The sequence below is a fragment of the Hippoglossus hippoglossus genome, chromosome 12, assembly GCF_009819705.1.
Source record: "Hippoglossus hippoglossus isolate fHipHip1 chromosome 12, fHipHip1.pri, whole genome shotgun sequence".
In the NCBI taxonomy this organism is placed as follows: Eukaryota; Metazoa; Chordata; class Actinopteri; order Pleuronectiformes; family Pleuronectidae; genus Hippoglossus; species Hippoglossus hippoglossus.
The window spans coordinates 4419012-4433506 of record NC_047162.1 but is presented as its reverse complement, the minus strand read 5'-3'; the positions used below and the strand labels follow the sequence as shown (position 1 = coordinate 4433506).

General features: G+C 42.3%; 1 protein-coding gene across 14 annotated transcripts in view; it reads left to right on the top strand.

Annotated features, from left to right (window-relative positions):
• Positions 1 to 8508, top strand: part of fcho2 (FCH and mu domain containing endocytic adaptor 2) — a 44840-nt gene extending 36332 nt beyond the window's left edge. For 7 of the 14 annotated variants that reach the window (XM_034603139.1, XM_034603140.1, XM_034603142.1 and 4 more), the window contains 9 exons: positions 95 to 205; positions 513 to 572; positions 1135 to 1246; positions 2881 to 3036; positions 3822 to 3954; positions 4727 to 4926; positions 5438 to 5502; positions 5629 to 5793; positions 5883 to 8508. In XM_034603139.1, the coding sequence (XP_034459030.1) occupies positions 95 to 205; positions 513 to 572; positions 1135 to 1246; positions 2881 to 3036; positions 3822 to 3954; positions 4727 to 4926; positions 5438 to 5502; positions 5629 to 5793; positions 5883 to 5905 (1025 nt within the window). In that variant the 3' untranslated portion in view covers positions 5906 to 8508. The remainder of the gene's footprint in view (positions 1 to 94; positions 206 to 512; positions 573 to 1134; positions 1247 to 2880; positions 3037 to 3821; positions 3955 to 4726; positions 4927 to 5437; positions 5503 to 5628; positions 5794 to 5882) is intronic. The other 7 variants (XM_034603144.1, XM_034603151.1, XM_034603153.1 and 4 more) reach the window with 4 other exon arrangements.
• Positions 8509 to 14495: the final 5987 nt, after the last annotated feature.

Here is a 14495-nt window from a genome sequence, read left to right as displayed (position 1 = left end):
TCCTCCGCTCCTCCCCAGTGTTCCACATGCCCTTGTCTCTGCATCATAACGTCCTGTTTTCTCCTTTCTCCCTCTTCCTTCACTGCCTCTTCAGCTCCTTGCTTCACTCCTCTCCGTACAGGAGCCGAGCACACCTTTGCTCACCCCCTCTCCTCCCCAGAGCCCGAGCTGCTCTTCCTTTCTCCTTTTTTTCTACTAAGCCAAAGTGAGTCTGCCTTTCCCAACTCTCGTTTCCCTAAGAGAGACACTCCTTTCCATGGTGCTTACAGTCATCATCTCTGCTCTGCATACTTTTCACTGATTCTATGAACGTCATCATTAGGGCCCCGTCAGCTCTTTGTTCATCTCTGTGCAAATCACATCAGCCTTGTCAGCTTAGGGCTCACCTGCCACCGCCACACATTTAGAGAGCGGCTCACAACAGCGCTCAGCAGCATCTCTCCTCACATTTGTGCTCTCTGGGTTTGTTTATCTCCTCCTTTCCCCTTTATGCCTTTTAATTTGGCGTAAAGAGGATGATGTGTTCATAGCGAAGCTGCCTACCTTTGAGAAGCGCTGTGAAACACCAGCAGGTATGGTTGAAGTTCATACAAGAGGACTCTCCTCTGTATTTAACCAAAACTAACACCAGTGTGTTGAATGGACTGGATCGACGACTGGACCGTTTTTTTTTTTGCTTTGCCGTGATTGCATTTATCTGCCCTCATGTTTCTTACATTTGTCTTTCTGTAAAAAGCTTCTAACATTATACAGAGTTGTTGATTGTTTTGAGTTGTTAAAATAATGAATGATACGACTGCTACATCTTTTCTTAATTTAAGTTTTCATGTGCCGTCTGAGGTCATTCCGACTGTCTACTAGTATTTAATTATGACTAAAGCAGCTGTAGCACGAACTGCTCTCAAACCGTGTCGCATTTCTGTTTATTTGAAAAATAACAGAATGTACTGATTTGCACTGAATGAATGACTGACCGCACAAGATGTAATAATACAAATATTCTTAATTATATAATGCATCATTGCATGATCAAACCTTCCTAATTCTGATGTGAGCTTTGGAGCCCGATGTTCTGGAAGTCTGAGCTGCAGCTGAGTCAACAGGCCTGAATCTCTGTGCCTTTCTCTTTCTCAGGGACGTCTCGCGGTCCCAGCCCTGTGACCCTGGCATCCCAAGATGCTTTGCCCATTGCCGTGGCCTTCACAGAGTCGGTTAATGCTTACTTCAAAGGGGCTGATCCTTCTAAGTGAGTCTCACATGACCTCCTACCGCTCAAAGGACCCGGCGTGGACCTGCACGCATACACATTTTTGTCCATATTTGAACTTAAACAATAACACACATGACGCTATAAGTTATACCGTACATTGCGTGGTGTTTGTGCTTCATGGTCCCTTGCCAATGTACACTTTGCTCAGTAGGTCTTTGGCTGCCAATTTTGCCGAGTGTATCTCCCCCTCGCTCTGCATGTGTGGAATGTTTTGCGTTAGTCCGACACCATTCTTTCAGAGTGGATAACCTACATGGGGCAGATTATAGTCTGGGGCAGTGAAAACATACAGCCTTTTATTAGTTAACTGCTGTTAAATTGCCGGCGTGCAAAAAAAGCTTATTTTTGCAGGGATTAGCAAATGGAACATTTCATAAGCAATGCAGCAGAGACGCGGTGCAGGGTTGAGACACGCTGTGGGTCGTTAGCCACCGCAGCCCAGGACGGACCCCAAATGGAGGAAGACTCTTCTCATCCCAGAAGTTATTTTGAAACTTGATCAATATTAGTCTATAGAGGCAGACAGACACACATTAAGACTCACAGATGTGGACATGTGTTAAAACCTAAAGCTAATGTGTCGGATTGATCCAGAAGTCAACAACAGGCTGGATATCTACTTTAAACAGGCCTTGGACGGAACTTTATATAAAGAGCGGATTAACAGGCTAAAGACCAAATCTGTCAAGTATGACTTTGCATTCAGTGATAGTGATGAAAAGAAAAGTGGAGCAAAAAATGAACAGTAATTTTGATAATAGATTAATTGTTCAGGTCTTTAAAAAATTCTTTAGATTCTGTTTCTCAAGTAGAGGCTTTCATGCCTTTTTAACAGATGCTTATTGACTAGTTAATGTCTTTTGGGCTGTTGGTCAGAGAGAGCATGAGATTTAAAGACATCACACTAGGAAGGTTTCATGGATACTTTGTCTGTGAAGATTCTCATCCAGGTCAATCATCTAGCCAATCACACCTTGACTCAGAGGACCCCAACCACCCACAAGGGTGGGGGGGGGTGGGGGGGTGGGGGGGGTGGGGGGGGGGTTCAACGATCTGCCTGTCAAACATAACGACTCAACACAGGTACAGACCCACAGAGGTTAAATACCTGAAACCTCCCATTAGTCACTTAGAACTGAAGAAGCCTCTTAGATGAGAAGTGAAACGTCTTCAAGAAACACAAGCAAGTCCAGTTGCCTCAGAACACTTGTATATCTTCTGAAGTTTTATTAGCTGATAGAGTATTCGTTTAAAAATAAAAGGCTGGATGATTTGTGATGAAAAGAATCATTTGGAGCTCTTCTACCTCATCTTCTCCATCCATCTGTCCGTTATCTATACCACTTATAATTTCAGGGTCAAGGGGTACAGGAGCCAATCCCAGCTGACACTGGGTGGGAGGCGGGTTACACCCTGGACAGGTCACCACTGTATAGCAGGGTTGACATATATATATATATATATATATATATATACACAAACAACCATTCACATTCAATCCACGCAAACATGGGGAGAACTAGCTAACTCCTCACCTAAAGACCCCGCCACGCTGCCCTGCATCATGTTATCTATGACTTAGCTCATATTCACACTTCTGCACTCCACAGGTGCATTGTGAAGATCACGGGAGACATGACGCTGTCGTTCCCCATGGGCATCATCAAGGTGTTCACCTCCAACCCCTCCCCGGCCGTCCTCTCCTTCAAACTGAAGAACATCAGCAGGCTGGAGCAGATCCTACCCAACCAGCAGCTCTTATACAGGTGAGGTGTCCGGTGAAGGTGAACACACAGCAGCGAAAATACAAACAGGCGTGTGTGTGCGTTGCGTGTAAAGACACTCGCAGACTTGATGAGTTGATAACTTGTTCGAGTTGCGGTCGAGTCAAAGGAGGGTTTGGCCCTGATGATACGAGTGAGAATGGAGGAAATGTAGTCTGCGTCAGCGAGGGGAAATTCAATTAGTAATCTGACATAAACCCGTCATTAAGTTGTCAGGGAAGTATTTTCCACCAGACTTTAACAGCCAGGTTCTCAACAGCTCGTGTCTTTTCTGAAATACTTTGCGCCCTAAAATAGCAAAGAACAGCAAACTTTATATAACAGCTGCTTCGTTTAACGCACTTTATGTTTTCTCTCACCTCTTTTGTCTCAGTCCAAGGGGTTTTGTGTGTGTTTTACATCACATGCAGTGGAGTTCCAACGTGCCATTTAACTTGTCAGCGCTATTTTTAAGACAAAGAGTTTGTGACCAGTTCATTTCTAAAATGACAACGTTTTCTGTTTCTTTTTACGTTTCTTTTTTTTATGATTCTCGCTCCGGTTCCCTCAAGACCACATGGCTGGCCTAATTGAATTCACTGGAATTTATGATTTAGTAGCTGGTTGGATAAAACAGGGTCATTTTTTCCAAGCTATTGGAGCTTTACACACAAAGCCAAGAAGAGCAATGAATAATTGAGTCTCTGATAATTCCGCGTGTGTGTGTGTGTGTCTGTGTGTGTCTGTGTGCGTGTGTGTATATTTCTAACTGCTTGCTCTTTATCCAGTGATCCTTCCCAAAGTGACTCAAATTCCAAGGACTTCTGGTTCAACATGCAAGCGCTGACGTCCTACCTCAGAAAAGCCTCTGATCAGAATCCCTCAGCTTCCTACTACAATGTGGACATCCTAAAATACCAGGTCTGTCAGCCAGCGTCCAGCCGGGGGCATAATCTAGATCAAATAAATGTAGTCGAAGAATGCTGTCTGAAAACACATTTTCCCCAAAGTGATTCACACTTCAAACAAGCCTGAGAGATTGTCACAGGATTGTCATAAAGAGAAGTGGTTGCATATCATTTAGTCAGAATGAACTGTGTGCATGAAACTAATGACCAAAATCTTTTTTAATTTGCAATATCAATTTATAGTTTTTAATTTCAAGTTCCTATTGTCACTTAGTCAGCTGCAGTCCTAGAGCAGGTTGGGGTTAAATATCCTCCCGGGGATCGTTCACCTGGTTTGACCAGACTGTCATCACGCATCCCGCTTCATGACTCAGGCTGGCGAACAAACCTCACAAACATCTTAAGGTCGTACTGCCACTTGTAGAGTTCTCCTGATAAATAAATAGGAGTTTTAGTTCACGAGAGGTGAATTGAGAAACTTAGGAACAAATATCAATTAATTGAAGTGTTAAAAAGAATCCATAAATCTGCTGAGTCTGGTCAAAAAACGTTTGGTGATGTGAGAAGAGTTGGTCTTGGTCCTGGTTTCTGTTTAGTGAAATGAGTTGTGCTTTGGTTCTGTTTTCAGCACAGGGACCAACTAGATTTGTGTCAAAACATTGAGATTAATGCTGCGTGGTTTTATAGGTTCATTGTAGGAAAGGATATTAACAAAAATCACTGTTAATTGTTCAAAATGCTGTTCATACTGACTGTTCTTTAATTCACTGTGCTGCTGTGTTCAGGTGTTGTCTGATGGGATCCATTCCACGCCTCTAAACATGGCTGTGTACTGGAAGTGTACAGACACTACAACAGACCTGAGGGTAGACTACCGCTACAACCCAGATTCCATGGCCTCTCCTGGGCAGCTCACCAACGTCCAGATCTTAGTGCCTGTTGACGGAGGAGTCACCAACATGCAGTCTCTGCCCAACTCCATATGGTGAGATGTGGCGCTGGAGCACAACATGTGTGATGCATCTCAGTTGAACAGGAGACTTAAAGGAGACATATTCTGCTCGTATTCAGGTTCATCATTTCAGTTTGGGTTTAGTTGCTCTCATGTTCGGAACACACGTCACTTTCCTCCCATTTCTGCAGCTCCTCTTTTCAGCCTCTGTCTGAAACACTTAGTTTTAGCTCCTGTCTCTTTAAGACCTCCCCCTCCTGATAATGCAGTGTGCACCAGGCGTAAGACCAGCTGCTTGACGTGCGTTATGCAAATGCGTGGCATTGTGATGTCATGTCACATCTTGACACCCCGGAAGAATGGGCCGGACTACTGATGAGGCGTTTCAGGAGCTTCAGGAATAGATTTCCTAGCGGACTTTGGGTTTTTCAAACTTTTGAGAACTTTCATATCCACAAAAAAACTGTAACACATCAGAGGAAAGACAAAAACTGAAAAAGTATATGTCCCCGCTAAGCTTTTTTTTCCCCCCCTCTAATTTTAGGAATTCCGAGCAAAATAAGTGTTTGTGGAAGCTGACTGACATCTCAGAAAGGTCTGAAAATGAAGGTATGGAATCTTTTTAATTGGCCGTTCTTACAAATTTGTTAAGCAGAATCCGTGATTGTGGATTTTGTGGTGCAGCCCTGAACCAGTCGCTGGAGTTTGAATGTACTTGTCTGTGTTTGACCCCAGGTGCTGGATCGCTGAGGGCCAAGTTCGAGCTGTCGAGCGGTCCGTCAAACCCCTCCACTATGGCAGTGCAGTTTATGAACGAGGGGAGCACCCTGTCCGGAGTGGACATGGAGCTCCAGGGGCCTGGATACAGACTTTCTCTCAGCAAGAAGAGATTCGCCTCAGGTATGCCACACGCTGGACCATCCATACTCACCTGATTCTGATATAATGCATCAACAACTCAAACTGTCCCCTGTGTTCTTCTTCTTTAGGACGTTATATGGCAGATTGCTGAGGTGGCCCCCCCCCGCTCTGGTTCACATACATACATCTCTCTCTACACACAACTTGGCAACTTTAGCCTCCGAAACCTCTGGATCCACCTGAGCACCACTGTGCTTTTTGCCCAGGCGGCAAGAATCTCACTACAATAAAACAGCACTGAGTATTGAACACTGTCTAAAAAAAAAAAAGAATAAAAGAAAACTAAGATGAGCTTTCAGGAACTGTGTAGATATGAAGTGGAATAATGCTTTCTCATCAGTTCACTTTTGTATAGTCAGAAACGATTTATGGATTAGATATAAATCTATATTGTTTTTTGAAATCATAAAAAAAAAAAGAAAGAAAAAAGTGCACTAACAATCTTTTTTTCCGCTTATGTTTGTTCTTCTTTTCAAGAGCCTTTGAGGAATTTAAAACAAAACCATTTCTGTCTGGAAGAGAAGAGAAGAGAAGTCTCTCTTTTTCCTCTGATCTTGTAAATATTAACGCTGAATCTTCTGCTCCACCAGCTCTGGCTTAGTTCTCAAATCACTTTTGTTTGCCGATCGTTCTCTTCGCCTCCGCACAAGTCGTCTTTTCGTGTTTTGTTTCATGTGCAATGAAGCCATGAAGGTAGAATCTGTCTCACCCCTCTCTCACTTTCTCGTGGCACAAGCTTGATTTTGAAACTAACTTTGAAGTGCTTTCAAACAAAATGCAAAAAACTAAATCTGACCTCAGTGCCTCGTCTTATTCTGTGGATCAGTAGGTAACAAAAGTGCTTCAATGTTTTACCCAGATCTGGGTTGTTCTAGATTTAAGCTACATTTCTCTGTGGTAACATGCGTGGAGTTTTTTAAACAATCACCCATAATGGGCTTTGTGATCAGTGGGGTCTTTTTAAAATTTATAATTTTTTTCCCCTTTTAAATTCCCCTTTCAGTCACGACGTGTCTTTTTTTCTACATTTGAACCCCAAATTTCTATTCTTCTCACCAATCTTGACTTTAAACATTGTGTCAAATTGTTAGATATTTAAAAAAAATAGCAAGGGCGTTACTCCAAAAAGTCGTAGCTTTTTCTAAACTGGCTGTGTTTTTTTAAAATCAAACTTTTGTGCCCTATCGTTGGAGAAATGTGCCTGAATCGAACTTGTTTTGTAAACTCCAGCACAGTTCATGAGAACAGCACCGACGTTGTGCCAGTTGTGTTTTTTACAGCTCTATTTGGATACCGAAGGGAAAATGTCGCCTCTTTTTACAAGCCAACAGTCTTCCAGAAATTAGTTTGTCACGTTTGCCTTCTTGGATTGAGTTTGATCATTGAACTCATTTTTAGTTTTTATATCTCGTCTTCTTTTCTGTACTCGTCAGTCGACCTCAACCTGTCACATACTCACTGAGCATTAGTGATGTTTGAGAACAGTAGCACATTAAGGCCAAACTAACGATCGAAATGCCTTAAACCAACTGCTCTACTACACTGTGTAATCCAGTGTGGTTACATGCTGTGACACAGTGTTGCCATTGCCCTGTAATAGATTACTGATGGGTCCTGCCTCTCGCACAGTGCATGCTGGGATAAGCTTCAGCCTCTTGTACAGCAGGAGCGCGTGTAGAAAAGTGGAAATGTGTCACGTTTGGAGGGCTGCTGCTGCTGCTGCTGCTGCTGCTGCTGCTGCTGTTAGAGGCTGTTGTACTTCTAGATGGAGTATTTTACGTTATGTTGTGTGTCGGACATACTTTCGTTGACCTCATCCCCGCGATGATCCTGAAATTGGTTGGTGTGTCGGTATGTGACTCATCTGGAGATGCAATAAGTTGCGTGGAAGCTGTGATTGAATATGGATGAAACCTTGTGGGAGGCAGGAGTTTCATACGCTGTGCATCCTGTGGCCAACTGACCTCAAATAAGATTTTAGGAGACGACAGTTCAGACTCATGTTTAATCACTTTGTCAGTGCTATAAAACTTTTTAACTGGTTTACAGCTGTTCTAAACTCAAACCCTCATTTGATTCATTTAATGTCTCACTTGGAAACTTCAGGATTGATCATATCTTGCCAGGGTGATTAAATCTATTCATAAATTCATAATGTTTTTAATGTTTTGTATGATTCTTTAGTAGCTGGATTAAGACTCAAGCTTTTAATAATATCTTAGAGCCGGACACCGTTGTTGTCTGTTGAACTTTTAATCAGCCAAATGTTTGAAATGAATGAGTTTATATGAAATCCTAAAATTGTAGCACCAGAAGTTTGTACAGCGAAAAATCAACATGTTGCTCTGTGATCCCCCCCGTAATCGATTCTGTCCAGGATTTTTGGTCAGATGAACCAAATGCATTAAAAAAAATGGACTTCACAGATTCTGTAGGTATATTCAGTATTAGCAAGCTGGTTCTTGCTGTCCCCGCAACACTTTCTAAATAACTTTTTAAAGGCTCATTTCTAGGTCACTTTCATTTTTCTTTCTTTATATGTTCTATGAAGAGCAACATTTTGTAAATGATTCTCATAAATTGTACATTTTTACCAATATCAGCCACTTTTTGTCTCTACTTTATGATTTCTCATTGTGCCTGTATTAAATGTGTAATATATGAATATATACAAATATATGAAAATGACTACTTCAAGTGTGTTCTGTGTGATTTCTTTAAGCCTTGGAAATGAACAGTAAGTGTTTATAGTGCAAGTCTTAAGGACAGTTATCTCACTAAAATGTCTTGATAATTACCAGATGTATTGCCTGAAATATGGTAAATATGTCTTGAACCTTTCTACTTGAAATGAAGCCTGATTACTTTATTCAATGCTTGCTGCTTAGCTCGGGAATTAATGGAATTGTGAATTGTGTTTTTCTCAAACATTAGGCAGGTGGAGAACTGTCACAGAGGCCGTAATGTCTAAGCTGCTACCTCTGTCATCATGGGAAGAACAATAAACTCAATGAGTCACGATGACATGTTGATGATCAGTTCTTTTTACAGCAGAATTAAACCTCTTGTATTTGGCTCTGACTCAGTCAAAGAAACAAAAATCACTTCTGGAAGATTCAACATTATCATCTTTCCTTTTGTCTGGAGACAATTTGGTGACTATGCTTCAGCGGGGCTCGGAGGAAAGGTTGAAACATTTCAAAATCGCGCTGAAATGACCTGAATTGACAGATAGCTCTCAGGCACAGAGGGAAAAACAAATGTGTGCGGAGCTGAACCGGCCCTTTAAAGCCCTATAAATCCCCCCAAATATACAGATTTCACTGATGAGATGTTGGAGACTGAAAGGTCAGGAAAACGACAAGATAAAAAAAACAAATCTATTGTCAGTTTTTTTAGGAGCCTAATCCATGTCAAAAGGTTTATACTAACCTCTGCTGACATGCAGGAGGGGAGAACATGAAAAGTTTGAACGCTACACATGTTAACGTGTTTGCACTGCGAGAACTTCACGCAGTCGCCTCGCTCAGGATCATGTATGCATGTCTGTGCGTACGCGCTCAGCACCACATCATGACCGTGTGCCTATTTACACACTCGGCCATGCCTTGCGGCCTGAGAACCTCCTCCTCGCAGTTTGAAATGCAGCAACATGTGTGAGCCATCAGCGTTGACTCTACTTTCCCCTGTCCGCCTCACTCAGACGAACGCGAAGAGATCTTAGGGTCTCTTGTGTGTGATGTTATTCTCTGAAAGGCCGGAGTGAGATATGTGAGCTGAAGTCATATCCTGAAACCGTGTTGCTCCACGTGTCGGCTTTTGTGAGTGGCCATGCGTTTTATACGACTTGAGACGATGTGTGTGAGTCTTGAGTGTTTGGGCTACACAGGTGAGCAGGCTAGTGAAGACAAATTAGATTGTGAAAGTTTGAAAGTTTTCACTTGCTTGTAGGGGGAATACATGTATTTGCTTTCTTCCTACGAGATACATGAGTGGATCCAAACTACGTGCACACATGTGCCACAGCCAGGTCATTCAGCTCAGCATCTGCTGACTGTGTTTTCTCGTGTTATTCGGAATGTGAATAAGGAGAAAACACGGATGATGAAAACAAATTGCTTGTGTTTATTCAGAGCTGATTGTAAAAAAAAATGCATGTTGATTGATTACGTAAACTGATGGCAACTTGTGTACCAAAGTGTTCACCATCTTTCCGTGTTATTGTTCCCACTTGAAGTTGCATTCACGTGAGTTTTTCCAGTCTGGAATTCATTTTTCCAGTTATTCACCATGTGACCACACGATCCAAACTGGGAAACCACCAGCCAGCTGGAAGGTAAATATAATTTAAAAAAACTTCCACAAACACGAGCAGGTTGACTGATTAACACATTGTACCTTATTTGGGTATAGCGGGTTAAAAAACTTCCTCTTAAAGAATAGTTTGACATTATGTTTTTGAAATAAAGTTATTTGTGGTTTTGTCAACAGTTACATGGGACGGATGACACCACTCCTTGGTCTGTCTGTTAAATATGAATCTACAATGAGCTAATTAACAACTTGTCTTGTTTGTACAACAATACTGCATCCTCCATGTTCTTGGATTGGACATGAGCCACACTGAAAAAATCAAAGTACACGTTAAATAATTTCCTTGCAAGATGGTTTCAGTGATTTTGGTAGTTCTTATCACACTAATGTTTGTTCAAGTGTTTGTTTTTCTGGTAAGTTTGGTTTCAATTAGTTGTTTGATGATATGAAGAAAGGGTAAAACATCATGATTGACAGCTGAGACTGTGTGCATCACCGGGACCTCGATACTGTGGCTCCATCTCAAAATCGCTACTCTGCAGACTCTAGATTCAATCGTGCAAGATGGCGGCGTCCGATATTTTGGCTTCATTTCTGGATAACAGGAGGAAGCAGAGACACATCCTCTGTCGTTATATACAGTCATTGGTTTTACCACAGTCTCTTTGCTAAGCTAAGCTAACTGGCTGCCGACTGTGGCTCCATATTTACCATGCAAACATCCATATATGTCAATCTCCTTTAAGAGAAACAAAGGGTATTGTGGGGTCAGGGGTGGTTGGGGTGCCTGTGTCTGGTATCGATTGATAGAGCCTGAATGTCAGAATCAGCTCCGTGAAACGGTCTCGGAGCAAAGGGAGCATTTCATCTTTGTTGTCCATCCTCACAGTTGTGTTTGTCCAACGGCCCACAGGAGCCATAGAGATGAGTTATTCTACAATCCGGAGAGCAAGGCCCACATCAGTAACATTTACGGACAATTTATAATTGATGAGCCCATTTGATCTCCCTCTTCGCCGCAAGAAAAACCATCTGAACAAACAAGGATGGTGTAAGTTTATTGCATTAATATGGATCCCTCTCCTGTGCTTCTGCTGCTCACTCCAAAACCCAGAAGACCCCTTTAGAATAACTCAAAGCCCGAACATGTCAGACTCACATCCAAAGGCATCTGTCACATTTTCCACTCGGCAAGCAGGCCTCTGACAACCGTTTCCCCCTGGCAATAAAAGTATGAACACAATTCAGCGTTAACTAAACTGACAGGAAATGTATCACTGTGAAAGGTCTTAGACAAATTACCGTTGCCTCCCTGACACCAGAAGATCATCAGCTTTACAACTGATCGATCAATCAATTAATATTTACTCTCAATCTTTAGGGAATCATATTGGGATTTACCTTAAAATATAACATCTAATAACTCAGAAATAAAACAAACAACCAGTCAAAAATCCTGCCTCCTTATAGAGGTCAACTTGGAGGTGGATGCAGGGACTAAGGAGCGGACATTTCCCTCACAGTTTCTCTTTTGTAGGCTTTAAAAGATTTATAGTAATCAAGTCATCAGAGCTCTGGAGCCATTTATGCCAGATATCTTTGAAATGTGCTTTGAAACATACCTCAGGTGCCATTAAAACTTCTTGCTGTCTGATTCTATTTGTCAACACGAAAAAGTAGAAAGTAAAATAAGCATTTAATCTGTCAATATCCCCTGCAGAAAGAAACGACTTGACCTCTGCAATGCGATTTTGACACGCTAAGCCCCGTCTCCATAGGGATACCGTCATTCGGAAAGGGTTGTACCTTTATATAACCTGAATTTAAAGTTAACATGTACATTTCAAGGGTGTAAGCAGCTTGAAGTAATTAAATTATACAATCTAATTGGCTCATTTCATGGTGAAACCTGTACATCACCACGCTGCACATCCATGACACTGAGTCAGGGGACATGCTAAACCTAGGTGTGATCTTCCTGCCAAATGCAAACAGACAGCAACATAAATACCACAGTTATATTTTCACCTTTCTCTGACCACTGCTGGAAAGGTGACACGAGGGAGTAAGAACCGAGATCCGGTGATGAGACGCTCAGAGTCCCATCTACTGGCAGACTCCGCTGCCTCGTCAGCCCTGGGGAGTGGGAGTGGACCCTTCCGTGCCATGTTCACAGAGGCACGTCACAGGCTATTTGTCATGGTAAGCGTGTGTGTTTGGGGGGGAGGGGATGACTGAGAAATGGTCACATCTTAAATCCTGTGGTCGTCCTTCAGTCCTTTCTCTAATGGGCCGGCAAAAAACCCCCCCCAACATTACTGCGTCGTTTCTCTTTGAATATGATACAGAGACACGCAGGTTCCTTATGATTTGACTGCAGCAACAGACCATGTCAAATATAAATGGGAGAAATCATTTCAGATGTTTTCTAGTCAAGTCAAATCAATCATAAATCAGATACTTGCCTCAGCTTTGGAGATCTCTATATTTACTATTTATCCTCAATAAGTAAAAAACCCTTTAACTAAAAATGAAGAAAGTAAATGTGAAGTGGAGGACGACAGAGGACTAACCCTTTTCTCGCACAGACATGAATGCAAAGAATGTAAGTACGGTGTTGACTGAAATAGCAGTAGGAACATTTTAATATGGGAAATTAAAACACACAGAGGGAGAGAGACAAAGACACCATTAAACCCAAACAGAGAGAGACAAGGACACATTTGACTCAGAGAGAGAATCTACAAGGACATCATTCACACAGCGGGACAAGAGACAAGGACACTGTTCACACGGAAGAGGAGGGACAAGGGTGCAGTTCACACTGAGCGAGACAACACGAGGACACCGGTCACATAAACACAGATAGACAGAGGACAGAGTTCACACGGAGGGAGAGGAGACAGGGACGCCATTCACAAAAACAGAGAAAAGATGAGGACACCATCCTCACAGAGGGGAGAAACACAAGGGCACCGTTCACACAGGTTGACGCTTTTTACACAAAGGAGAAAATAAAAGCTTCAGAGACGCCAAGAGGAAAGATCGATGGATCTGGGAACAAAATGTGCAGCTTAGATGCGTTATCGAATTAAGCAGATGAATTGATGTGGGAGGAGTTCCTTAAATTCGTCTTATAATAAAGTGGGCGTGGCATCATCATCATCATTTATAGCCCTTTTTGTTTCTGAAAATCAACATGTTGTGCTTTTACTTTGAAGACAAATTGCCTAACAGGAAGTGATTCTATGAGTGTTGCTGCCACATCAGAGATCAGCACCTGGGACACCGGTGACAGTCTGTGTTAGTCCGCTTTTGGTGAAATTAAAAAAATCGAATAATTAAAATGATGTGGCAGTAGTTTTGAACCCTGGTTTGACCCAGTCAGTTGCCGACCACTGCTGCTGCTGATCTGAGGACGTAAAAGAAGACATGTTCATTTCTGTCCACAGACTGAAGGCTCACTGACTGCTACTGAACACTGGTCACCTCTTCAATATTTATTAATGTTGACTTTATCAAGTGTCCATATTGCATCAAATTTGACACTGCACTTCCTTGGTCTTTTAACAATACACAGTGTGAGGCCGATAAGATGAATGGTTCATGGGATATGCGTTCCACATACAGACAGACATTTGTGGAATTAGAAGGTAAAAGGTGGCAGAGCTGAAGTCAAATGAAATGAAGCGTAGACTCAGGGGATCAATACATGAGTCAACAGGAGACACAGACAGAGCTCTCCTTCTTCCATAGAGGAAATGTTCAGTCCATAAATATTTGGAGTTTGCTAATTGAAAGAGGGTGTGCAGCTTCACTTCTGGGGGGTTCTTTAAACACTGCACTCATATGGATTCTTTGTATAGTTACATGTCCCTTTGTTCATTAGTGCCAAGTGAAATGAGCTGAGTCTTTGGTAAACAACCACACACACATACACACGTTATTGTCTTCCTATAGTTGTGAGGACAGATATTGACGTAACGTATTCCCCAACCTAACTTAAACTTAACCATCACCACGAAAGGCCTGACCCAAAACCTAACTCAACCTCTAACGCTAACCTAAACTTCATTCTAATCCTAACTGGCCAAAATGTCCTCACAGCGATGGTTTTGATCCACACACACACACACACAGGTTTGTTGTGATCAGCGACTGGCCCTGTGTGTGTTTGAAGACCTTTTGTTTGGCTTCGCCATGAGCTGCACATGATCCATCCTTTCCAACTGGCAGGCTGGTTTCATGCCATGCGGATGTGTGGATGTGCTTTTATAAATGCAAGCTGTCCGCTGGGACACGAGCAGACTGCTCGGAAATTCAACTGAAAAACATGTTTGCATGTCACCGTGTTTGCATTCGGAATT